The 26814-nt window shown below is 36.5% G+C and overlaps 1 protein-coding gene across 2 annotated transcripts in view; it reads left to right on the top strand.

Annotated features, from left to right (window-relative positions):
- GEFmeso (Guanine nucleotide exchange factor in mesoderm) overlaps positions 1–26814 on the top strand; it is a 784292-nt gene that overhangs the window by 402790 nt on the left and 354688 nt on the right. The window contains exon 1 of one of the 2 annotated variants that reach the window (XM_081725857.1): positions 3494–4296. The exons of the other annotated variant lie outside the window; for it this stretch is intronic. Within the exon in view, the coding sequence (XP_081581983.1) occupies positions 4212–4296 (85 nt within the window). The 5' untranslated portion in view covers positions 3494–4211. Of the gene's footprint in view, positions 1–3493; positions 4297–26814 lie in introns of those variants that run through there. 2 annotated transcript variants of the gene reach the window in all.

Here is a 26814-nt window from a genome sequence, read left to right as displayed (position 1 = left end):
GTATTTTGGCTCAAATAGCGTTGAAATATGTTTAGATGAACCATCTAAGGATTTAAAGCTATGATTATGCTTTACAGTGTAATACGCAAAAACTCTCTTTTTTGCTAAAATCTCGTTTTTGGCGGAATCGTTCTTAGCGATAAATTTACTCACGTTTCTTAATAAACAAAGTTCGACGAAGCACAGCGCACTGCTCAGGTGATAATAAGTGTCAAACTCAGTGGCAGCTGGTGGATTGTGGTTTCGGGTGTTGCAGTACGAACGAGCGGAGACAGAAAATATAAAGTGGACTCATTGACTAATCAGCATAACTTTAGATGCAAATGCTACGTAACATGTGAAATTGAATAACATTATGTTTAAAGAAATAAAAAAAATAATGCGGAACATTTTATCCGATTAGTCACCTTATTTAATTAGTAAGTTTATTTTCCTCTCTTTGATTGGAGCAAGGGGGGCGCGGTGGCTCAGTGGTAGAGCGTTTACCTCCGGTGCTTGGGGCCCCTGGTTCGATCCCAGCTCGCGCCGTGTGGACTTTGTGGTGGACAAACACCGTGCTCGTGGGTTTTCTCGGGGTTCTCCCGTTTCCTCCCACTTTCTTCATTCCACCATTTCACTCATCTCTCATCATCACCGTCTCCTTTAGCCTAACCGGCATAACCGTGGGACGTTAAACTTAAAGATTTCATTTCATTTTTTTGATTGGAGCAAATCTGCCTAATACATACTGATTGAACTCTGGTATTATTGTCAGATTATTTTCGATGGAAAGCATAACCAATAATTATAACCTTTCTTTGACATTCATTTTCTTGAAAGTGTCAATTCTCTTCGATGTGGAAAAAATCCTTTCTTCTTTTGCTGATGTCACAGGTACAGTTAATATTAATTTCAGAGGCTTTGTAGATTCCCTGAATATTTTTTCTAGATCATTACGAACAATTCATTCTAGCAAACACAGTCCCTGATAGCGAATTCCTCTGCAGCGTAGATTGAAGACAGTTCGTGCAGATTTGTGTTTAAAAAAATGTAAATTGAACCCACTTTATTCACAGTTTATCTAGAAAAATTAAAAATAAATTGTGGAAATATATCTAATGCAAACAACATCACTGCCATAAGATGTCCTGTGAATTTAATTTTTCTAGATGATGATGTCCGGATTTTTTTCGAACACTCTCCTGCATTGCCCTTTGCTTGTTTTGTCTAAGCCTTAATTGCACACTTTTCCTCAGTTGAAAGCTGGGAAAATTTTTATTATTTTTTTAAGGTTATTTACAGAAGTATTGGTATAGAATTCATTCAGAATTTGTAAGCTATTTACAGAATTAGAGCACACACAATACAATTAAATCTAATAACTAAAAACCAAAGCAGCTTATTAAAAAAAAAACAGCTGATACAAAAGAAGTACCAGTAAATGAATTGCGAATGTCACATATATCACATATATATACATCAACACACACACACGTGCAAGTGCAGCCAACCCATTCATTGTTTAAACTAAAACACTCGCGAGAGGTGCACAGCGACGAAAGAATAAATTTAATATCCTTACCGGGTTTAGTTCACAAATGCATTTTTAAAAAATTTCGATGAAAAACTGTAAACCAATTTTGTGATCCCACGAAAACAAAATGTGTTCCTTCCTTTGTAAGTTATTTAGATTCTCTAAGTAAAAAATGTAAAAGATTTTATTTTTCCCCATCAATTATTCGGGACATTGGGATCTTTATTCGGGACGCCGGGATAAAGACCCTAAAATCGGGACTGTCCCGATTTTCTTGGGACGTATGATCACCGTACATATAAATAAAGCGCAGTCAGCAGATTTGGAAGTGCTGAGCTGAGATCAGATTCGGCAATAAAATGAAAAATTTCTTCGTGGGTTGAAAGATTTAAAAGTGTGTTGAAAAGTGTCTCTGAAAGTCAACACTTCTCATGGAAAGTCGCTGGATAAATCATCTGGATACAGAAGCGCAAAGTCATAAGATTGAATGGTGACAGGAGTGGTTCGTAACATTGACGAGCATAAGAACGAAAATCTTCCACAAAGTTCATTCCTTCGAAGTGTACCCTTATGTTTACTGTTACGGAGTCGAGGATATGCAATACACTTTGATCTCGAATTCTTAGACAGGGTCAGTAAATCGCGTATCTTGTGCCAATTCATCAAAGAATACTTTCGACAGTGGCTTCCTTCTTTCTTTTAACTTATCTGAAGCATCAAATTTGCGCGCACAAGCACTGGCTTCCTCGAATACTTGAGAAAATACGTCCGAAAATTTATTTTGGGGTGGTCGTTTGGGCGCCTCCTGACGTTGGAGCCCAAGGCAGTTGCCCGGTTTGCCCGACCCTTGGTGTTTTACTTGGTTCTGTGTAGCCGCGGTACGTGGCAATTGGGCTGTGCCTCATAATCATGGCAGCACTTTTCAACTTGTTTTAATCCAGATCTTATAGGTCATAGAATTTGTCATTGTTGAAAGCCTCTTGTGCAGGGGAATTTTATTTAAAGTTAGTACGCTCGGTACACGTAATATAGGACTGATATCTTATTAATACAGAAGGATTAATTTCTTGATCATATAACCTTGATGAGCTTACAGTAATCCTAATAATTTGATATGCAAATGTAATAAACTGCAAGCGAAGTGAGCAGGAATTTTTATTCTTGCCATGTTCGGAAATGAAGACCGCAGAAACTTGGGCCTCCGTTTATACAATTTGCTTCTTTTTTATTAAAAACCTGGAGTGCCCTCTAATATACCGAAATGCTTTGCGCCCGTAGGCAATGCCTACCCTGCCTACCCTATTGCTACGCCACTGAGTTGCGCAAACTCGAAATGACTATTACATATCTCACTCCTTAAATGACTTTTCCTATTATAGTTAAATCACTCCCTTCTTTTCTGTCTGATATTGCTTTCTTTCTTTCTTTTTCTAACTGAAATGCGCTATATAAACAGAAATTTGATTGTTGGTAAAATTCGGAGATAAAATTAGTATGCCTTGCAAACGAAACTGTGTTTACTTCAGTACAAATTCACTGTGAGAAAAAGCGTGATGTTCTTATTAAGAAATATTAAGAAAATAAGAAATTTTTCGCATGCTTCACGGTTCAATATTCCTGAAAGCAAAACATCGAAACATGTTTCTCTGCATGGATTGCATCTGTGTCTACCATCCTCTAATTGCAGAATGAGCTGTTTCTTTTCTACTTTTTTTTTTTTTTTTTAATCGCGTCATTCTTGCTTAAGTAACAATAATAATAATAATGTCATCAGTGTAATAGCAACTATACTTATAGATTTTTTATTCAGTGATACATTGAAATTGCGCGTGTAAGTATTTTGTGTGATTGATGCTAAGCACGTTTTCTTCTCTGTTCTGTAGCACTGGTAGTTACAAGATTGAAAAACTCACTCCCCTCTCGTTAGAAATGAACTTTCCGAAGTTCAGTCTGCGATTGTAGGCGCGCTATTAGCCGGCGTGTCACTCGTAAGTTGGCTGTTGGGCTGGACTGGTTGAGGCCATGTGATGTGAAGGATCCCCACGTGAACTCAATGTTACTCAGCTAAGCAAGCGGAAAGTAGGAAAAGTTTTTAAGTGTGGTTTAACTAAGTTGCCGCCACGCGCGCTGTTGTCACTTGACATAACTCCCCCAATTTTAGTGTACTGTCTTTATATATACATATTTTCCCAGTGAAGAGCAAACTTTTAAATAAGAAGAAAAGGTGTCAAACAAAATAGTGAATGAAGTTTCCGCCAAGCTCGAGTGACATAAAATTTTCGAAGCAGATGATTTGAAAAGTAGATTTGTTGGTCGTGTGGATTTTTTTTTCGTGCAAATTTCTGCGATCCGTGACGGCTTTTCCGATGCCGTCGACCTTCAGAAACAAAGTTTTTATTCCCGAACCTGGTTGATATAATCGGAAAGTTGGTGTGGTGACAAGTTGTATGCAGTGTTGTCATATAGTAACTAAGTAACAATTATAATATAAAATCCACTGGATCAGAGTGATTAAAAATTAATTAGTGTGTGAACAAATTCGTTACAACTGTGATACATGCAAGATGTACTAATGTAAATTAATGTTATATTTTTCATCATGTGATATCTATATAGCCTCTGTTGTGTATTGTAAACATCTGTTTTGATCTCTTAAACATAAAAATAACTATATCGGAAGTGAAATGCAGTGATATCTATGTTAACGATGATTTCAACTGGTGTTACTATGAGTACCGAGGAATGGGATTCAGATGGGTCTCTCAGCTGGGAGGACTTTTTCGGTAAGTCTATTTATAGGTTCCTCCCTTTTTCGTTTACTTTCTTTTACACCCTTCTTCCTTCACCCATCCCAGCTTAGCAGTAGCAAGCAGTGGATCCTAAACTACGAACAGGCCTTGCTATTGTTTAGTTACAAGTTCAATTCAGAACATGAAAGTTCATCCATAAAATTTTCAACATTTATTATTATTATTAAGTAGATGGTGTTGTTCTTGAATTAAAATAAATCACAGATGTAATTAGAGGACTTTAGGATTGGAGCTTTTGCCACATATCCGTAGATTAGGTTATCAAAAATAATCGTGGCACTTGAAAGGCAGCACTACTTGTCTTTAGTTCAGAGTTTCTGATAAAACTTGTTTATACCTCATACCCTTCACAAAAACTTACTGACATACCTTAACTATTTTGTAGTCTTGTCACTAAAACAACAACAAACTCTTTTGTATAATTTCCCACATTATGCCATCCAGCCTAAGGAAGTGAATTGATAATAGAAGCGGGACAAAGCTGTAGAACCCAAGAAATGAAAATTATGTTGCTTACCACAAACTCAAATAGACCGGAATTGAACCATGGAACTTTAGCACCAGAAGTAAGCAGTCTACCACTACTACCGTGTCCCCTATTACCAAACAAACTTGTAACAACATCCCAAGTTAGTAAATTATAACAAAATTACTGGCTTAGTGGTGTTTCATAAGTAGCTTCGGAGGAAATTTAGGAAGATGCTCAGCAGTAAAAAAAACTTACTTTCTTATAGATGACTCGTGTTTGAACCTAGGTCGCACCAAGGTCTAGTTGCGATCCAATTCTTGTCAGTGACTTTTCTCGGGGTTATCATGTTCCCCGCTCACACTTTCTTGTACTGAAGTTAATTTACCTTCATTTGTTATCGTTTCTCATAGGCTAAAACAGGGCGCGTTTCTCGATTACTCTTGGTGACAAAAGACATAGGATATGTTTTTATCTAGCTTTTATTTTTTTATTGTTACATGAAATATATTGATTACATGGTAACAGGGGCGGATCCAGGACGGACTCCTGGGGGGCTGGTCGGTAGTAATACTGCTACTTAGAGCTACTTTTAAGAGCTCCAAACTTTTTATGGATGAGTTTATTTATATATAAAATAAGAAAATTTCCTCTTCTGGGGGGGACGATCGCCCCCCTGGATCCGCCCCTGCATGGTGACATTAGTTATAATTACAATAATTAATGAATTAAACTACTGTGTTTCTTACTAGATACAACTTGGATATTTCTTTAATATTTAGTGGAACAGTCTTTGACTTTATCAGAGCTTCGATTCATTTTGGCATACAATCAGTGCATGCTTGTACTATGTCCTGCATATGAAGGTGATTCCATACTTGAATTGCTTCTCCAATAGGTCAATTTTTGTCGTTTTCTTTCTTTTCTTTTCTTTTTCTTTTTTTTGCCACTTCTCTTTTCAGTAGTTCTCAAACATTTTCTGTGGGATTCATATCGGGAGAATTACGCGACCAGGGCAAGAGAGGGAAATTTTCATTATGTAGAAACTGTTTGCTCCATTCTAGATTAAATGGAACTGTTCCTCATTTAGGAACCATTCTTTTACTTGGGGCAGCAAGTTTCTTCTAAGCGTTTCTCTGTACTGTTTTTGCCTCATTGTTCCTTGAATAACGTACATACGCCCTGTATCTTTGCCACTAATGACAGATCAAATCATAACTTTTCCGGATATTTTACAGTACGCACAAGACAATCAGCCTGGGCAGCCTCTTACAAACTGAGTTTTATTACCCATTATTTCAAACTCGCACTCGTTACTAAAGCGAACATGTCTCCAAAAATTAAAATCTTTGTGAGCTTTGCCTAGAGAAAACGTTTGTGAATTATGGCAGCGGTTGATCTTGGCTTCTTAGCAGCGTGCCTTCAGGTTCATATCAGAGAACTACGCCTTACTGTTCTTTCAGAAGCTTGAACTATTTTTAAAATTCTGTTTCAGTTCCTTTGCACAAACAGATCTATTTCTGAGACAAATGTTCATCAAGCAGCGTCAAGATCTTCAGGTAAAAATTGTTTTGCGCCCGTATTTGGCCTTCCTTTGTGGTTCACACGATTCACTATAGTCAATTTTCTCCCTAATTCATCTCACAAATGCTTCAGACACATAAGATCTTTGAGAAATCTTTCAGTTCGAATGCATTTTAGTTTGTATTAAAGTTTTTATTTCAGCAATCTTTCTTTGTGTCAAGTTACTTCTTTTCCCTATAGTGATAAACGACATTGCTCTGCAAAATGTAGTGCAAAAACGATCCGCTTTTCGAAAACCGTCCTTCTCTCTACTCAGCTTGAATTTAACTGTAGGATGTTTATTCAACAACAATAACATTCGGAATTGTCGGCATCATTTTTAATAAGAGCACCCCACCCCCTCTTTTTTGATAATACAGTCGTCTTCCTTTACAACAATCAAAGTTCAGCCGCAAAGAACCCGTAAAACAATCTACATTTTGTGAAAGGAAAATGAATGTTAAAGTGTCCATTGTTTCAAATAAACAAATTAATTCGTACATTAGTTTGCATTCTTCTTCTTCTTCTTCTTATTATTATTATTATTATTATTATTATTAATAATAATAATAATAATAATAATAATAATAATAATAATAATAATAATAATAATAATAATAATAATAATAATAATAATAATGTAGGTCTATATGTTTTTATCATATTGGCTATGGTTCAAATAACGTACTGGGAACTTTTCAGGTAACTAATGGTTATTATTGCCTATTTTTCCTTTAAAAACCATCAATTTCGAAAAAAAAATGTCTAATAATATGGCCAGGAACTGTATTTATTATTTTGCAGTACATTTCTTTTTATTGTAGGTTAGTTTTTGAAAAGTACAATTGAACTCGGTTATATTAACATCGGTGTCTGCGACTCCTCGTCTATTCCTTGAATTGAAATTTAGCGTTCCTTTCAGCAGCGATTCTATATGAGACTTGGACCTACAGTTTAACATGGTAATCGAACTCGGGTCTTCCGCGCCAAATGTGCGTTCGTGAACCATAGCTACGATGGAGTTCACCTCGACTCTTGCGTCAAGTGTTCAATGGAATTAATTAATTCTTCTGATTAATTAATTAATTCTGATTCGGCTAAAGGAGGCTGATGACTTAGCTAAGTGAAAGATGTTCGAAGAATTGGTGGAATGAGATTGTGGGAGGAAACGGGAGTATCTGGATAAAATCCATAGACACGATGTTGACCACCACAAACTTATTTGGCTTGGGATCAAACCTAGGACCCCACTCACCAAAAGTAAATACTTAGCCACCGTGCCTCCCTCTTAAAAATTGAATTTCAAGATGTCTTAAGACAGGCTTTCCCAACCTATGCCACACTGCGGCCCCCTTTTACAATATATGTGAAGGACCCCTTACAATACGGTTAGTATTTATATTTCTTCGCCATGTTAGTATCTCTCTCTCTCTCTCTCTACACACACACACACACACACACACACACACACACACACACACACACACACACACACCCACATACATACACACACACACACACACACACACACACACACATAATATATATATATATATATATATATATATATATATATATATATATATATATATATATATATATATATATATATATATATGGGAGTGTTTTTGTTGGGGCCGAGTACTTTTACTAAGATGTTCAAATAAATGAATTCAGTACGTAAACGAAACTGATCCACAATAGACTATTCATCAGATGTAAGATAGTTTTTTTTTTTTTTTTTTTTTTTGACAGGGCTAGGACTAGGACGCATTCGGATCAATTTCGATATTTAAGCTGGGCTGTTGTGGCTCGATTTCGTATTCAGACTGAAGCCGGATAGAGCGCGATTAGCCTTTCCCGTCCAGGAGACAGGGGGCCGCGGGGCCCAGTGGTAGAGCGTTTATCTTTGGTGCATGGGTTCCTTAGTACAATCCCAGCTCGCGCCAAGTGAACTTTGTGGTGGACAAACACCCTCCGCATAGGTTTCCCCGGTATTCTCCCATTTCCTTTCACTTTTTTCATTCAACCATTTCATTCATTTCTCAGCATCACCGTCTCCTTTAGCCTGGTCGGCATAAGCGTGGGACGTAAAACTCAAAGATTATATAGTTGAGATGATGGGGAGGGGATGTTGAAACGGAAAATAATCACCAACCGCATAAAAATTGTATGGATTTTAAATCCAGGAAGTAACTGTGAATATTTTTACTTATAATAGAAATTTTTAATGTTATATCTATAAATAGACGCGTTGAGTAACAACAGAGCTGTAATGCGGGAATAGCTGAGTGGGTAAAGACAAAATGTTACTGATCATGTGGTCGGCGGTTCGAACCTACTCCTGAGAAGTGTTTTTTTATTATTATATTTTATTTATTTAACGTTATGTATGTATGTATTCATTTACCTATTTAGTTTTGTGGATACAGTATATTACTCACAGAAAGAGAGCATTGACGGGGAGTCGCGGACTCAAAGCGGCGTATCGCTAAAGGTGTAAACGTAATTTCGTTGGAGACCCATTAGCAGCAGCCACCGACGATCCGCCATTTCGTTGTTTGAGGTCCGCCAACTATCCGTCGCCGTTTTGGTGATGGGGTTCCTGTCAAAAATCTGATGGAATTGATTTTACAATGAATTGTAGATGGGAATGTTGTTTTGCTGTAGGCGAAACTTCTTCAATCTCTCTTGTCATAAGGTTCAGTAAAGACCAGAACTCAATTTGGCGCGTGACATCTGTAAATTCGTGATTTGATAGTGTAGTAGTGTAAACAAGATGCAAAAGTCAGAAATTCCATGTTTGCACACAAAATATTCAATTTTGTTTTATTGAATATATGCCTATTTCTAAATAATTCAATAAGAAATACATTATCTTAATTTTAGAAAGTATTTACAAAATTACACTAATCAACTAATCGTTATTTTCATGTGGTGCAGGAGCTTCAATCCCGATATTCTAACATCATAAACCTATTTTTAGTTACTTGAAAATACCTCGAAACAGTTTTTAGTTTATTTAATAACATTCCGAAGATACTGCTTGAAATCTTTCTCCAAATTTGATGTTCTTATTGTTTTTAAGTTTTTGCTGTAATAATAATAATAATAATAATAATAATAATAATAACAACAAAGCGATGGGCATCATACATGATAGGATTTACGTTACGGAGAATGCAAGAAGCCATGTTTGTTTCCGTAGTGCAGACCAAATCATGTTCTGCAATACTGTTTTCTTCAGCTCTGCAATCATGTATGTTCTGTTAGATGGTACTACATATCAGGGTTCGAATTAAGCTTTTTTACGAGGGGGTAGACTTTTCGTGATATACAAGTTTATCTGATCCTTTTGTTTACACATTGATGTAAGATACACAGTATTTACGTATGTTGTATATGAAATCGGAGAAATATTTTCTTGCAAAGAAATTCTTCTTTGATGAGCCGGGGAAATTACTTGACGAGAGAAGGGGGGGGTAATTTCTCTCATATCCCAGTTAATTCGAACGCTGCTGTATATTCGAGCTGCAAGCACATGTGCGTTATAATTCTTGGATCCCGACAAGGCACTGCGCTTCGGAATCGCACGGTTTAAGGTAAACTACAGTACTTATCCTATAAGGGTATGTTAAGCTTCTATTGAACAAGAGTTCTCTCTTTCTCATATACAACATGTATTTCCATTCTCCCTATCACTTCCTTCTGAGTGTTCACAGCGAACAGTATTATTGTCAGGGGCGTGGTGGCTCAGTGGTAGAGCGCTCACCTCCGGTGCTTGGGGTCCCTGGTTCGATCCCAGCTCGCGCCGTGTGGACTTTGTGGTGGACAAACACCGTGCTCATGGGTTTTCTCGGGGTTCTCCCACTTTCTTCATTCCACTGTTTAATTCATTTCTCATAATCACCGTCTCCTTTAGCCTAACCGGCATAATCGTGGGACGTAAAACTAAAGATTTCATTTTCTAAAGTATTATTGTTAGTTCCTCTTCTTCCGCAAGTAGCTACGATGGCGATTCATTTAGTAACACATCATACCCGTAGACATCAGAAAACTTTAAGGAGAGCAATCTCCGTAGTCCTCACTCATAATTAATTTATTTTTTGGAATATGGAAAACTCACAAAAAAGACAAAATGTAGTTACGTCAGATACATAACTTAAGAACTAACTTCATTAATCAAACCAAATGCCATGTGAAAGTATGGGAGTGGTTAATGTCATGTGGTAAATAGGAAAAAGAGAGATAAACAAGCATTTTAATGAAACCTGACTTGGCCAAGTTTGGGCACTTCCGGAAGGGATAGCGTGTTAAACAAGTTTACAAGGTATATATTGTATTTAGAAATAATGTGCAAAACTTAAGTACAAGCAAATTAGCGCACCTTCAATGGTAATCAATAGGTAGAATGAGTTACTTTTATAACATTTATGCTGTGTATGTGCCACTTTGAAAGTTGGCTTCCTTGCTGGGAACATTTTATACTTCGAAATATGACATAGGTTCGTTGGTATATCTTTGATAATATATCGTAGCTATTCCCTTTGGTCATGATGAGTCTAGACTCGCAAACATATGTAATATATATAGGGAAAATTACTCCCGATTATTTATTTTATTTTATTTTTTAATTGAAAAATTAATATAAGACAAGAATATTTCTAATATCTGTATTTCAAATTCGAAGCTTTCATAAACCATTTGCTTGTAATTTTGTTGGTAGTTGATTGTGATTTATTTGTTTGGCTTATTGTGGAAGTTATCATCTTTTTCAGCATCGAGGTTTGTGACAGTCTTTTATTATAGTCCCAAACACGTAAGTGCAGTTTGTGACGTCATGATTTCCGAGTATTGAAATTTCTGTAGTATGTAATGCATATGAACTTGGAAAGTCTCGAAAACAAAGGCTGGTTTATTTAATAGGAAAATTATTCCCAAACTGATACTGTTATTGTGTGGATCTACAGTTAAACGTGAGATCCTTACCACTTGAGCTTCCGCCGGAAATCGAACTTGGGTCTTCCACGCCAAAGGCGCATACGCTATCCATATAGCCATGAGGGAGCTCTTAAGTGTGAGTCCGAGAGGAGACAAGAGCTTTAAGAACACAATAATAAGTTCTTAAATTATTGCATTTCTAGTTATATGTGAATCTAGGTCTTCGCAGCTTATTTCAATTTTCAGTTTAATTTGTGTGATGAACGGAGATTCAGAGGAAGTCTTTCCCTATTTAAAGTAGAATGTGGTATTTACTTCATATGCTATTTGCTGGGGAAAATGCGAAAATAACTTTTCCCGAGTGAATTTGGGCTGAATAATTGAGTACCTTTCGTTGGCTGTGAGGTCAGGGAGTTAATTTTAGGCTAGAACTTTGTATTATTATTATTATTATTATTTGATAGGACTATTATTGCTATACATTTACTCATCTTCAGATAATAAATCGTCCTTCAGTCTCATCTTTTTAAGGCGATTTCATAAATTGAAGTGGCGTTGCGAGGGCGGGGTCCCAACAGTATTATTTATTTAAATTAATGATGTTGAAAATGTGCGAGGAGAGATCGAAAAGTAGCACACATTGTCTCTTCCGAAACTTTTATAGATATGCAAACCAAAACATATTCACAATGAAAATACACAATCCAGATTTGTATCCGTGACTGTACCTTTCAAAAAATCGTGTCCCTTGTATTCATAACGCACCTTGTGGTCCAAAGATGGTGTTTTACCTTTTGCTTGTCTGTCAGGTCCTGGATACCCATTCCATTGACTTTGCGAAAGTCCCAATTTGTCATGTACAATATTGTATGCTGGACTGTATTATGAAATGGTGATCTTTGAAATGGCGCAGAACTTTGAGTATTGACTTATCATGTTGAGCAAGAGAGATACTTGATTAAGGTGAGAATTCTGGTCTAGAAACTCAATGATTGTGTTGAGAGCCGATGCACTGACCGCATATCACCTAATTTATACAGTATCATCTGGCTGGCCATAGCCATTCATGAGCTGTTGTTCCAGAAAGGTAAATTCTACTATAATAAGTAGAGAATATTTATATGTATTCTTCTCACGAGAGATATTTGCAACTTTCCATATTAAGTAGGTAGATGTTTTGTTGTGAGGAATAAAGACAATCCACTTCCGTTGTAAATAGGCGTTTCTCTTTGATGATATTTAATTTTCAAGTGACAAGGCAAAGGACATTTTCATAAAGTATGCTTATTTCGTGTCGGCCTTGACAATTACTGGCTGCTCGTTTTTACTGACTGCTTCTAAACTGAGAGGAGAGAAGTGATAAACACAGCGGCACAGAAAAGGCAAACTAAAGGAAGGAAAGAAGGGAAACGAATAAACATAGTAGACAACAACTGCCAAAGAACCAAGGCACGCGTCTTCTTCAGTCGACCTTGTCTCTAGATGGGAGGAGGACTATCCAGATGCTGCGGTTTCCGTCAAAAGTTCATGGAGAACAAGAAGGTGTTTCTGTCGAGTAGAAATTCCGTTTAAGGATAGCATAAAGATGGTTTATTAATCAAATGTCGATAAATGTAAACATTTATTTTTCTTAAGGCTTTAACTTATTTGATTATCTACCTATAACATCCAGTTTTCATTAATGGATGATGATAATTCAGTAGACTCAAATAGGCTATATGATAATGGTAGTTCTTCAAAGATCAAATGAAATATATACAGAAATAGATTACTCAGTTGCGCCCATCATTCAGAATCGGACGTAGGGGTATCTACGAGACAAGATGAGACAGCATTTTCGTTACGAGATACGAAAGGAGACAATTCTTTCAATAGAAAGAGAGAGATCTTCACTTTCCAGGTAAGACATTACTTTCACGACACGTTTTCGAGGCGAGACATCCTCAATTCTTGTTTCATAGACAACGTTATTTGAATGGTCAAATGAATGAATAAGGTTACACAAGCCAGAATACCATAATATATACATATAAGGAAGCCTATGGAAGAAAGACTTTCGGCTAGACCAAAAATAAAAATTGAGTATAAAGTAAGATCCTAGGAGGATGGTTAACAGCAATTCAGACTAGATTGGTGTAGCACAGCATGTGATTTAGTGGCGAGGTTTTGTTTTCTGCGTCCAATAAGGTTTGGTTTCCTTAAGCCATTGAATGAAATGTCCCGTCTCGTCTCATCGGTAACCCTAACACTTAACTGATTTCCGCAAGTGTTAAAACAGGATATCGAAACAGACAAATCAGTTTTGAAACTTCCTTCAGGTTCTCATAAGCAAAGGGACTTAAGATTAAAAAAAAAAAAAAAAAGTATTATCTTCAACAAACCGGTCGTTCCTTTGAGGCAGTAAGAGATACGGATAAGTGATTATACAGGGTGGCCCAAAAGTAGGTATAAAACCCTGCGTTGATTAAGTGTGACGGTTTATTAAGATAATAAGGTTATATGCCTCCGTCTATTCCGACGTTAGCGTATAAGTGAAAGGAAATTAAAATCAAATAATAAACTATCCTAAGTTAAACTTGTATGGGTAACAATAAGTAAATTATATAAAATGCGGTAAGTCGATCAGTACCAGACTGTATACCTACCTTTGGGCCACCCTGTAGTTCATTGAGTGGATGTAATGATTTTCTGCAGAAAGATGTCTTTTAAACCTTTGGATATATGTTCAATGTGACAGATATGTTTTATACATTCTGACACCCACATTTCACTTGAAGTTTACTCTTAGTTTCTGTTTTTACTATATATATCACATTATGGGAAAATTGGTGAATAATTACCAAACATGTTACTGAAATTCAAATTACTCTATAAACGCCAGCTGTGTTCAATACTTACTTACAGACTCCGCTCTCTCCCTCTCTCTCGCAAATACACGTAAAATCCCAACACTTTTACAACTGTAATGTTAACTCCGGGAGAATACATTCAAATATTATTGAACTCCAGGCCATAAAGTTTTAGCATCAAGAAGGAATGACTCCACTGCCTCAACATTTGCTAAATATTGTATTCGAACATGGGGGAATAATGACGTGATTACCAGCATAGTTGCGTTGGACATTGTATGCGCTGGCCAAGCCTCTGGTAACAGTAACCAAGGGAAAGACAGAAACTGGCGTTACGTAGTGAAAGTGTATTTGCTCTAAGTTAGTAGGTCCCAATGGTTGAAATATGCCATATCGATGAATGGTGCCAAGATTACAAATTCTAAATTTTTACATCAATGATCTTAGACTATAAATCCTAAGACTCAGTGTGAGATTGTTAATGTATATAAATGGCTTACAATAATTACCTATCAGATTTCAATAAAAATAACTTTCCACCAATAACTTTAGAATATATCGTGAATTCATTCATATGATCATAGGATTTTATAAAGTATCTCATCTTAGATGCGGTCCAAATCCCCAAAATTTAAATTTTGATGTTTTATGCATGCAAGGAATCAACGTAAATCATCCGAATTAACCAAATCATAGAGAACAATTACCAATTATTATTTTTTGACAATTCCTAAATTTAAGGGTGTACCAATGTACCACTCCCTAAACTTAAGAACATCTCAAGGTACCTATTTCCAGTGAACCAAAGGAGACCATGTATCCGCTCATATAATCACATATTCCAATAAAACCATATGATAAATTAGGTCACAAACTTCCTAAAGTTTCAATTTTTGGCCATTTTTACCTATGGAAGGAAACAAAATGAATAATCCAAATTTACAGAACTATATACGTTAGTCCTATAGACCATTTACCAATTTTAAGTTTTGACAATTTCTAAAATTTAAAAGGCGTCTAATATACACCTAACGTGGGTTTCTGTCACCACGGCATGGCGCGTCCTCAGGTTGCGGATTGAGAAGAAGGCCTCTAGATATAGAGGTTAGCTACGAATATACTGAATAAGCAATCGCGGACAGACGACTAGGAGTGGTCCTCCAGCTTGGGGGTTTGGGTACGGCTAATCACCTCATCCTGTAAAAAAAAAAAAAAAAAAAAAAGAACTGATAATTTGGCACGACCTCAGCAAAAGAAAATGGACTTGAGATTTGGAACATGGAATATTAGAAGTCTTTATAGGGCAGGGGCGTTAAAATCCGTAACGAGTGAGTTAGAGACATACAGGATGGATTTAGTAGGAGTTCAGGAAGTTAGGTGGGAAGGAAATGGATCTGTGAAATCCGGAAATTTTACGTTCTTTTACGGGAAGGAAATAAAAACCACCAATTAGGAACAGGGTTTTTCGTTCACAAACGAATATTACCAGCAATTAAGCGGGTTGAATTTGTTACTGACAGACTTTCTTTTATTACTCTTAAGGGTCAGTAGTGTGATATTATTGTTTTAAATGTACATGCCCCAACAGAAGATAGGGATGACGAAATAAAAGACAGTTTTTACGAAGAAGTGGAACGGCTATTTGACCAACTCCCGCGATACCATATGAAAAGTCTATAAGGGGATTTCAGTGCGAAGGTAGGACAAGAGGATATTTTCAAACCGATTATAGGGAACGAAAGTCTGCATAAGGAAAATAATGACAACGGAAAGTAGTGTAGCTAAATATCAATAGACTCATGTAAAGTTGACGTAACAACTCCGGAAACAATATCATTTCTATCGATTGTATTGTATAAAGGTAACCAACCAAGTTCTGTCGCTTTTTATGGAGGTCTTTGCTCAATTGGCCCTCACACTGTGAGTTGAATGCGAATGGAGATAAGGCGAAGGTCAGTTGTTAGTGTGGGTACTACCTGGTTGTGGTAGTTCAGTTACACCATGAACTTGCGTAAAAACAAAGTGAAGCGTCATAAGGGCATGTATGCTGTACGAGTTCAGATTGGGGTCAAACGCCGCTGCAGCGGCGCGGACGATATGCCAGGCCTTTGGTGAGTGCGTCGTAACTACGCGGACAGTGCAGCGGTAGATTAACAAGTTTAAGGACTGTGATGAAACAGTCGAAGACACACCACGTGCCGGAAGACCAACGTATGTGCAAAATGAGGATCTTCAGGCAGCAATTGGGGCGAACAGTGACCAGACATGTGAGGAACTGGAATTACAGTTCAGTGTGAGTGGTGAAACCATTCGGCAGCACCTCGAACTTGGGAAGCACTACAAGTTGGATCGATGGGTCCCACATGATTTGACTCCGGACCAGAAGGCAACGCGAGCAGACACCTGTGTTTCTTTGCTGTCTCATCTGAGGGGGGAGCTATTTGTGAACAGGATGTTGACATGTGATGAGAAGTGGGTCCTGTAGGAAGCTCCACAGCGCCGTCATCATTGGCCTACATCCCATGAACCGGTTCCAGAACAGCCCAAACCAGCACTGCACCAGAAAAGGGTCCTCCTGTCTGTTTGGTGGACTGCTCGCGGTATCGTGCATCGGAAACCGCTACCAGCTAATCAGAGCATAATTGCAACTGTGTATTGTCAGCAGTTGAGCCGTGTTCAAGGAAAACTCAAAACTCTGGAGCCAATGCTTCTGAAAAGCAAGGGATCCTCCTGTTACAGAACAATGCTAAGCCCCACGTGGCTAGGATGACCCGGGACACAATTCTACGCCTTGGATGGGAAGCATTATTGCATCCGCCATACTCCCTGGACATTGCACCGTCCGATTATCATCTGTTTCATTCTTTAGGCAATCACCTTAGAGGAGGCCAGTTCAGATCTCTAGTAGAGGCGCAAAATGCACTTGATACCTTCTTCGCTTCACAGCCCACCAAATTCTACCGCCTTCCAGAACGTTGACAGAAGGTCGTCGATGCTGATGGGGACTATTTTTTATCTTCCAGGTACGCCTTAGGTGATATATCGATGTTCGAAGATGCTGGGTGAAAAAGCGACAGAAGTTTCTTCGTTGCCTTTATAGATATGTATATGCAGGCTTGACATATTAAATAAGTTACTTATGCTTATATAAAAAGCATGCAAAACGTATGCTCTTTGTGCTATACAGTATTTTGTGTTCTGTAGACTTCTTTTCGATCTTATCTAACCTTTGTTTCGAATTTTGAAAGCGACCTGCATGCACTGTCTATAGACTGGGCTTGAAAATAAGAGCTGTAAAGGTCTAAAATCCACTTTAGATATCATAAAATAAATAAATTTCCTTTTTTCATCTCTTATCTGACAGGCTATGAGATAAGGTACCTTTGATTAAAAAACAAAAAGTTCCAGCGGGAGAAAATATCTTGTTTGAGTAAAAGTGTGAATTTAACAGATCAAAGTGAATCATGAAACGAATCTGGGTTTTTGATTATTTTTTTTCAGGATAAACAGCGTATAAAAAGGACTAATTCATAGTTTATCATACATTACTATACCTAGATATTATCTTTCTTGTGCATTTTTTTCTACCTATCAATGCTATACGTATGAAGACATAGAGCATTATATAAGTTCTCGTAGTTAGGTCCTTATAAAATGTCAACAGTCAATAGCATTATTTTAAGGATTCCCTTGAGATCACCGAATGTCAGGGCTGCTTCAATACATCACTGAAGAAAGTAAGTTAGCTTTAACAGTACGGCGATGTACTGACCACACATACTTCAATTTCAAAAATCGCTATCTGTTTGACTTAAGCTCTTTAATATAATACAATATAATATGAGAGCTGTACGCAATTATGTCGAGAACCGTTGGCCATATTTTGATGCGGCTTTCACTAATCAAATAAGCAATTTTCCATGAAGGTTTATACGTATAAAATATTCGGAAAAAATAATTATTTTTTAAAAAATAATTCCTACAATGCCTAATGAGAAAAAAAATTCTAAATATGCTGCAACCACAAATATGATAAAGTATGACTGGTTGCATAGAACGAAGGGGTAAGAACCTTGTTAGACAGCTATCTCCAAATGATTTAACGCTTGTGATGGAAGTTTAGATTTTGCCGATATTATGAATGTTTCCCTTTTAATGTCTTGTTTAACTTTTACCAGAATATGATGTAGTTTTTCTGTGATTGGTCACCTACTGCAAAGACACAGAACTTTCCAGAAAAAAAACGACTGTTTTACTGATTTTTATGTCTAAGATTCCTGTTTGAAGTGCTGAAATATCCACACGCTACTAACCTTAACGGTGTCATGATGGCTCGTTGATAGAGCTCTTACATTTGGTATCAAAAGTAGGTGGTTTTATCCCAGGACATGAGAGTTTGTGACAACATTGAGAAAGAGAGGAGAGAGAAAGAGATTCATATATATATATATGGATAAAGACAGATACATTCAGATGTGCAAGGTTAGAATTGGTAAAACAAATCGGATAGCATTCATATTCTGAGGAAAATTGTGATTTTGTGAAGCATTAGAATCAAATTTCTCAGACGAACCTGGAAGCATCACACCCACAGTTCTCGAATTAAGGTGAACACTTTTTGAGGCATCAGATTACCAAGTGAGAGAAAGATATATTATATATTCTACTAAAATAGCTTTAACTACTTTGTTTTACAATTTGAAAAATGAAGAATTAAAAAATAATAGCTTTCAGAGACTGGTTTCGAACCAAGAACGACAGGGTCATGAAGCAAAACCGTTAACCACTCACCCACAAAGAATACTGTTTGACAAACCATGTTCTTCTGGTATATCTCAAAAATGCCAACGCTTTTGAGACGTGGAAATGGGAAATATACTCTTATTTCTATTGGGAGTGGTTATTTAGTACGTGTAAATACACAAACAGACATTGCAGTGTGTGGAAAAAAAAATGTTTATGCTGAATGGTAAGCGAGATAAGTCTGAACTACTCCAAGATAGTAAAAATACGAAATCTGATCAAAGGTTTTTTAGAAAAGTCTAAAGCTAAAATTGTTTTATACGGAAAATCTTATTTGCACGTCAGTCTCGATCTTCTAACAAGCTCTTCTCGCTGGTCTGGTGGCTAGGAAGTACGTCTTTGAAGCACGTGATCCATGTTCGATTCCAGGTAGGAGGGTACAAAAATTTATTTTGACAATCATTCACTTTAATTAAACATATATTTTGTTCATCATTTTGGGGAATAATCGTGGAATTTCTCGAAATTTTACATGTATTCGACTGAGAACGTTTGATTCTTATGCTTCACAAAATCAATTTTCCTCAGAATATGAATGCTGTCTGGTCATTCGTTTCTTCAATTCTAACATTGCATGTGTGAATGTCCGTGAATGTCCCTCTCCGTCCCCACATTTTAATCTTTCCCCTACCCTCTCTCAATGACATCCGCCAAGAACACGCTGCCTGTGATCAAATCTTTGGCGTTCTACCAATGAGTAATCGTGATTCCCTATAGGTTTGTTATTAGTACGCTGCGGATAATTAGACGCTTCAAACAGGAAACAAAGACACAAAAATTAGTAAAACATAAACTAAAAATGGACATGTAAAATAGCCAAAATAGATGTAAGATACATAAAAAAAAAAAAATCTCAAGAATTATAATATGTGAGCATTTGCCTGTAGTTACTGAGGAAAAGAAGAAATATCATTGAAGAACACTCATTTCTTTCAGTAATTTGTAATAAATAAGTCCAGGTAAATTTCTCGCTCAATGGAAAGAGTACGTATGTATACTACGTTACAGCAGCAATGACTTAACGAAGGCTGCTTTAGACAATTTGCACCTTTAACGAAATAAAATTGTAAAATGTAGCACAGTTTTGCGGAAAGTTCACTTATCCTCACAGCGCAATACGTTACACTTGATTCAAAGAATTCCAAACCTTTTTCACATCTACTAGCCCCAACTATCATCTGTCAAATGATGTTAAGCCAGACCCGTTGCTGCGACTAATATACCTTGCGGTTCGGAACGCTATCTCATGCGCAAATCGCTAACTGAATTTTAGACTACATGATACTTTGTTGCAGTTTTCATTAACTTAATAAGCTATTCTCAGCGAAGAGTGTTACCTATAATAAAAGAAATAGTTTTTCAATAATTTGATAATTAATCGTTACACATTTCTTCACGCCTGTTTCGTAGAGAGGACCTTTTTATAGGGATTTACTATCCTACCTTTAGTCTAGGTATCTAACTAAACTACTGGATAACGGAAAAATGGAAAACTTACGAAACTCAAAAGAAAAAAATTAAAAAATGCACTACAAATAGAAAATAAAAACTTTTTTTTTTTTTTAATAATGAAATCTAAGTTTTACGTCCCATGGTCATGCCAGCTAGGCTAAAGGAGACAGTGATGATGAGAAATGGAGGAAATACTGGAATGAAGAAAGTGAGAGGAAACGGTAGAAGCCCGAGAAAATCCACGCACACGGTGTTTGTCTGCCACAAAGTTTGCTGGGCGCTACCTGGGATCGAACCAAGGACCCCATGCACCAATGGTGAACGCTCTACCACTGAGCGATCGCGGCCCGTCTAAAAGCTTTTTTTTAAAAAAACGATTTCTTATAAAGAAAAATCACTACAAAGTAAAAAATAAAACATTTTGAAAAAATATGAACCGACTTAAAAAAAAAGACATTAAAATGTAGAAATAATAAAAGCGCTAAAACAGACAATAATAATAATAGTAATATGCGTTTAAAAGCACAGATTTATTATTATTATTATTATTATTATTATTATTATTATTATTATTATTATTATTATTATATGAAATCATGTCAAGCCGAATATATACCGTCGAATAGGCATTAATTTTTTGGGCTTGGCACGACAAATTTTTTTTATTGATAATGGTAATAAAGTATTCTGTGCTTTTTAAACAATTTATTATTTTGTTTTAAACAATTTAAACAATTCATTTTAAACAGTTTATTATTGTTGTCTGTTTTTTACTGTATTTATTATTGCCCCTCCACAGGAATGTCACATATACCCGTAGGTATACACAACACACAAAGTGAGTCTTACACAGATGACAGGATATTTTGAAATTGATCTTTTCATTTGATGACATCTTATATACTGTTAAAGACTCCTAGCCTTATAATAGTTTAGGGGGGAAACAAAAGCATTGTAGCCTTTGTTGTAACTATTCACATTGACCTTAATTTTGTGCATGTTTATGGTAATGCCCTTATGCGAACATTGAATATCTCGTATAAATTGAGTAAAATTATTCAATCTTTAGTCCCATTCTTTTCTAAAACCTATCAAGGGTAACGTTCGCAAAAGGGGAGAGGGGAAGAATAATATATGCTATTTAAAGATGTGGGTGAACTTCAACTTAAATTTATGTTAAAACTTGAACATATATATGTTGTAACATACGTCTTTGAAAGTAGCTCTTCAATTAAAAATAATTATAATAAGAATAATGTGATCTTGATTGCTTGGGATTCAGAAAATACATGTCTCTGAAAACCCGAACAGGATCCATTGGAGCTAAATTGAGTTGTCTGTCTAGAAATTAGAGCTGTTCTTGTGTGTAATTCTTAGAAGCTATTAACGCGTCTCATGTGAACTAATCAACTGACGTTTGTGTGAGAAAGAGAGGTGTTTGTTTCTGTCCTATGCATCCGAGTGCGTGAACATGAGAGGGGAGAGTAGACTATTGGAACACATGCTTCCAATCATACGGGTTCTGTTTAACTAACTCATTGCCATTCTTCGCTTAGACGACAGGAAATTACGTGCACACACCATGAAAAGAAGCAGAGGGGGTTTCCAATGAATGAATATCTTGAACGAGCTACTAAATTAATTTTGTGTACCTAGTTTATTATTGTGGGAGTAAGAATTGGGGGATTTTGTTGCATGTGAAAAGAATATTAATTTCTATGTTTTCTTATCTCCCATGGCCAGGTCTGTGCAATGTAACAGTCAATATAAATAATGATGATCTCCTCCCGTTTCACTATATTTCTTCTTTTCGATTAATATGCACGTTTTCTATTCAAAGTAGAAAGAACTGATCGTCCTCGATTTTATATAAACATCTAGAACTATGTTTATTTATCTTCATTTTCTAGTATTTTGATTTTTTTTTTCAGGTACTGAATTTTAACGAAGGTAATTCCTATTTTGTTCCTGTAAATATTGTTGTCCTTCATTTAACTCTCCTCGCTACGAGGTATCGGGTTTGATTCCCATTGGAGAGTATTGATCGCACAATAGTAGTTCAGGTCCCGCTTAATATATAGGTCTTGTACTATATCCTCGCTGCTGACAAAGGATATACATATAAATCGATTAAACAATCAACGTTCTTCATCTCTCATTATATAACTACAGATAGGTATCAACACAATGGGAACACTATATACTGGAATAGGTCATATTTCTGAGTAATGCTAAACATTCATGCATTTCGAATGTCGCGTGTTAGTGCTATGTTGTTGCGGTGCGGTGCGGTGCAGAACAGATTTGTGTATGCAACAATCCATATGATTATGCTTCAAAATGTGACAACTCTCAGAGACGAGGCAAATTATGGGTGCGCGGTTAATTAGATCAATTGTATCCAACCTTTTCAGTGTGTTAGGTGTGTCAAAAGCAGCAAAATCCAGTGATGACGGCATACAGAACTCGTAGCAAGACATCACCAGAGAAGAGAAATTATGGACTCTAGCTGAGAAGGATTACCGAGCATTGAAGAGGGTTTCAACAAAGACCTGTAGAGCTAATGTGGCACAGCTGATTGCAGAACATAATCGGCATCTGGATCGAGCTATTTCTACAATCATAGTCCGACGGGAGCTACATTACCTCAACATCCACGGTCGAGTTACGAGTTGGAAACTTGATCATCGCTACGAACGCTTTAGTATCAAAATGATGATGCTGAGAGCATAAAACATGGACCACTCATTCTAACAACAAACCTACTTTATGTACGGCGGACGTCCAAAGATTATATGCTTTGTGCGTCCTTACTATGATTACAATAGCGGCGGTTCTGCTGTTCTAGTTTATATTTTCATGGTATTTCGTTGATCCTGTTACCCTCAAAACACAAATTACTACTGGGTTTTACATGGACATTTTAGGAGACGCAGGTGTATCCTATGATACAGATATTCCCCAAGAATGACATAATTTTCAAGGTTATAATGCTCTAATACATAACCAAATCTGTTCAGGAGTGTTTTGGAACATCGATGAACTTCAACATATCCCCTGGCCCTCTCAGCCCGTCTACTTGTACACCATTAAATATCTATGATAAGTTTTAGACCAGCGAGTCGGGAATATATTTCTTAGGAAACGGCTTCTATAAGCATCTTTATGTGTATAACGTTGTGACTTTGTGTGCTGACAGTGAGAAATGGTGAACTAAAACCTAATGATAGCCGTTTCGCGATTACGCTCAAGATACTATAGCGTGCTTTAAAGAAATTCTTTTTCGGACACCTTATATAAGATATAAACATATTTCGTTAATGAATTTTAAATTTTTCTTTATAAAGGAAGTGTTCTCTATCTTTCAGTGTGCATTCTCAAATCTTTTGTTGTTTTTATTAAACTTCAATTTATGATTGATATGAGGATGGGGTTGAGATTTATGTTGGATTGACTCCAGTTTTGCTCGGATAGGTGTGAATAAAAATAATACAAGTTATGTCCGTTCTTAGGTGGTAAATATTGTAACAGAAATATGGAGAAAGTTGGGCAAAGCAGAAATTTACATGAAACCCATGAAACCTCGAGAGAAGCAAGAAAATAATGGGCAAAGTTATGACGAAATAAACTTGCGATGTGAATGATAGTTGTCTGTGTAGTGTGACATTATGCAAAACTGTGGTAGTCAGTAACGTGAAAAAATGTTGACATTACGCCCCTTTACTGCGACATTTTATCTGCGTTGGTCACATGTGACTTCTATAGTAAGTTTTCCCCCCTAGAATTTATCCGTCTTCCTAGTATGTCTTATATTACAGAATACATAAATGTTAATTCTGTGATTCCATTAAGAGAGGCCAACTCTTATGTGGCTGGAAGAAAGACGTAGCTACCGAGATATTCATGTCTCTCTCTGTTACTATGCTTCATTCTGGAATTCTAAATGGACCCCATGATGGAAAAAAAAAAGCTGGAGGGGATGAACATGGACATTTCCTTATTTCATCTCCTCTTGTAAATAAGTTACTGAGCGAGAGTATTGTTTCAGGAACTCTGCTACCCAAGGGAGATTCGTTTCATTGGTCACTTTAGGGTTCCTTGAGGCATAGCTTCGTCTCTCTTACCCCATTTCGTCTCGTATATATACACAGAAAAGACGTTAGAAGCAAAAACGAATGAAGTAGGGTTTCCCAGCTAGTATGTCCTCTTATATGATATCTTTCCTACCGTCATGCTTCCTCATATACGAACAGCAAGATTCTGCTACAACTACTAGAACTACTACGTTTGATTTTGGTGGAGCTGCAGTTGATCGATACGAGTTTCCTCACTTGGCCTCTCGTGAAAATCACTGACAGCTATAAACGGAGAGGGAGCCAACAACGATTTACTTTGTCGTCGTTCGTCGTGCCTGCTGTTATTTTTCTTCTAACCCTACATTTTTTTTCTCTCTCTGCTACACATCCAGAAATTAGTGCAGACTTGATCCCAAAAATGGGAAGTTGGCTTCATGCCACTGTGTAGAGTATTGAGAAACATTCATAAAACTTGGGAAACATAGTCTTCTTTCCTTTTCCTCTGACCAAAGTGACACGAATTGCTTTCCGTTTTAATCACAAATTTCTTTTCGGATTAATAAAGCTTTTCTATTTGTAGTATTCTACAGAGACGTTCCTAAGTCTTTGCATATACTTCTTCGACGATATGGTATCTAGAAAAGTAATCAACTTTTCTTATTAGAATACATTATTGCAAGCTCCACAAATTTTAAACATTATTTGTACGGTACTTTAGAAGATATACACACTGTGTGAAATTCCTTGATTTATTCTACGAAAATATTTTTAGTTGGGTGATGTGTGGTCAACACATCAGCTTCCATCCCCGTGATTTGTGATTTCTCGGGGTTTGTTCTCCAATTCCTTTATAATGTTCAGTCAACACCAAAAATTCTGTGTTCTTACCGAAATCGAACCCAGGTCTACACGCAGTAAGCATTAGGTTACACAAGCACTGCTCTTATCGTTCGTCATTTATTACGTCCTAAGGCGGTGAATAAATTACTCCGTAGTGAGAAATACTCCTTCAAAGTCTTATTTCATTATACAGAAGACTTCCTGTTAACCAGCGATCACGGGACCGGCCCTGGTCGGATAACGAAAACGTCGGTTAAAACGGAAATAATCTCGTAGACCTTAAATTGTATAGCGTCTCCATAGTAGTTTTTAGAAAACACTTACAGTGTTACAGTTCACTAATTTTATTTCCAAAATAAAAAGTTTTGGCTATAACCTGCTCCAGCAACACTCAATTGAAAGGAATACTGAGTATTGAATAAAGTAAAATAAACTTTTACACAAACCACACGATTATTTACAGTGCATGTGTGGAGATTGAGGAAAAACACGAAACTAAAATAATGCGACTGGGACTATAATACTAAATGAAGTACAGTACTTTTTCAATTATTGTTGTATGTATGTTTATTATTATTGTGGAGTACCGAGCGCGTCTTGTAACAAAAATTACTCATTTCTTGAAAGATAGGCAGTTAAGCCGACGGGCAGTCAAAGAGAGTCCATTCCTACTTGCAAAGCACTAAACTGCTACAAAACTTCTTTTTTTCGTTAAATTGAAAATTGAAAAAATGAAAAATAGGATGAATCTTCATCAACCTCTCAGGAAGAAGAGTGCATGAGGGTGAGGGAATTTGGTTTGGATCCCACATTCTAGGAGCATGTGAAACCGGCTGATAAACTCCGAATCAGCAAATAAAACAGAAAACGTGAGTACATACGCATATTTGCTACTTTCTTGAATAGTAAGTAGTGCAAAATATACATGTTTCAATATTTCAGGCAGGGTTGGCTGGTTAAAAAAAAAAATGTTCGTAAAAGTGTGTGTTCGTAAAATCTTGATGAACACATATTTGTGGGTTATCACGTGTCACTCCCGCATATTATTCGTATTATATTTAGACCTAAATTCCCCATTCATTACTCAGAGATTATACTACAAAAGCAACTTTTTTTTAAAAATAAGTTTATGAAGTTTCTTTTGTGATTTTTTTTATAGTTTATTACTGTTATGCAATTGCAATCAAAGAAAAATTCTAAATATTGTTTCGTTTTAATAATGTTTACTATTGATAAAATACATCGAAATACCGTACTTTTGGGGGGTCATACAAACCCCACGAAAGGCATTTACTGAAATCAGAGGTATCTTTGGTATCTATTTATATATAAATGTGTTAGAGCCAAAGTGGACTCAAATAATTCTTATCTTGATTCACTTTTCTTACTGATATGCAAATTAAGCAGGGTGGGAAAAAATCATGATTTTTTTCAAAAAAATCATTTTTGTTGATTTTTTTGATTTAAATCGATTTTTTTGATTTAAATCAAATCTTTTTCT

This window comes from Thermobia domestica, chromosome 9 (assembly GCF_964235325.1).
Source record: "Thermobia domestica chromosome 9, izTheDome1.hap1.1, whole genome shotgun sequence".
Lineage (NCBI taxonomy): Eukaryota > Metazoa > Arthropoda > Insecta > Zygentoma > Lepismatidae > Thermobia > Thermobia domestica.
Note: the sequence above shows the minus strand (reverse complement) of the source record. Positions and strands in the feature narration are given on the sequence as shown.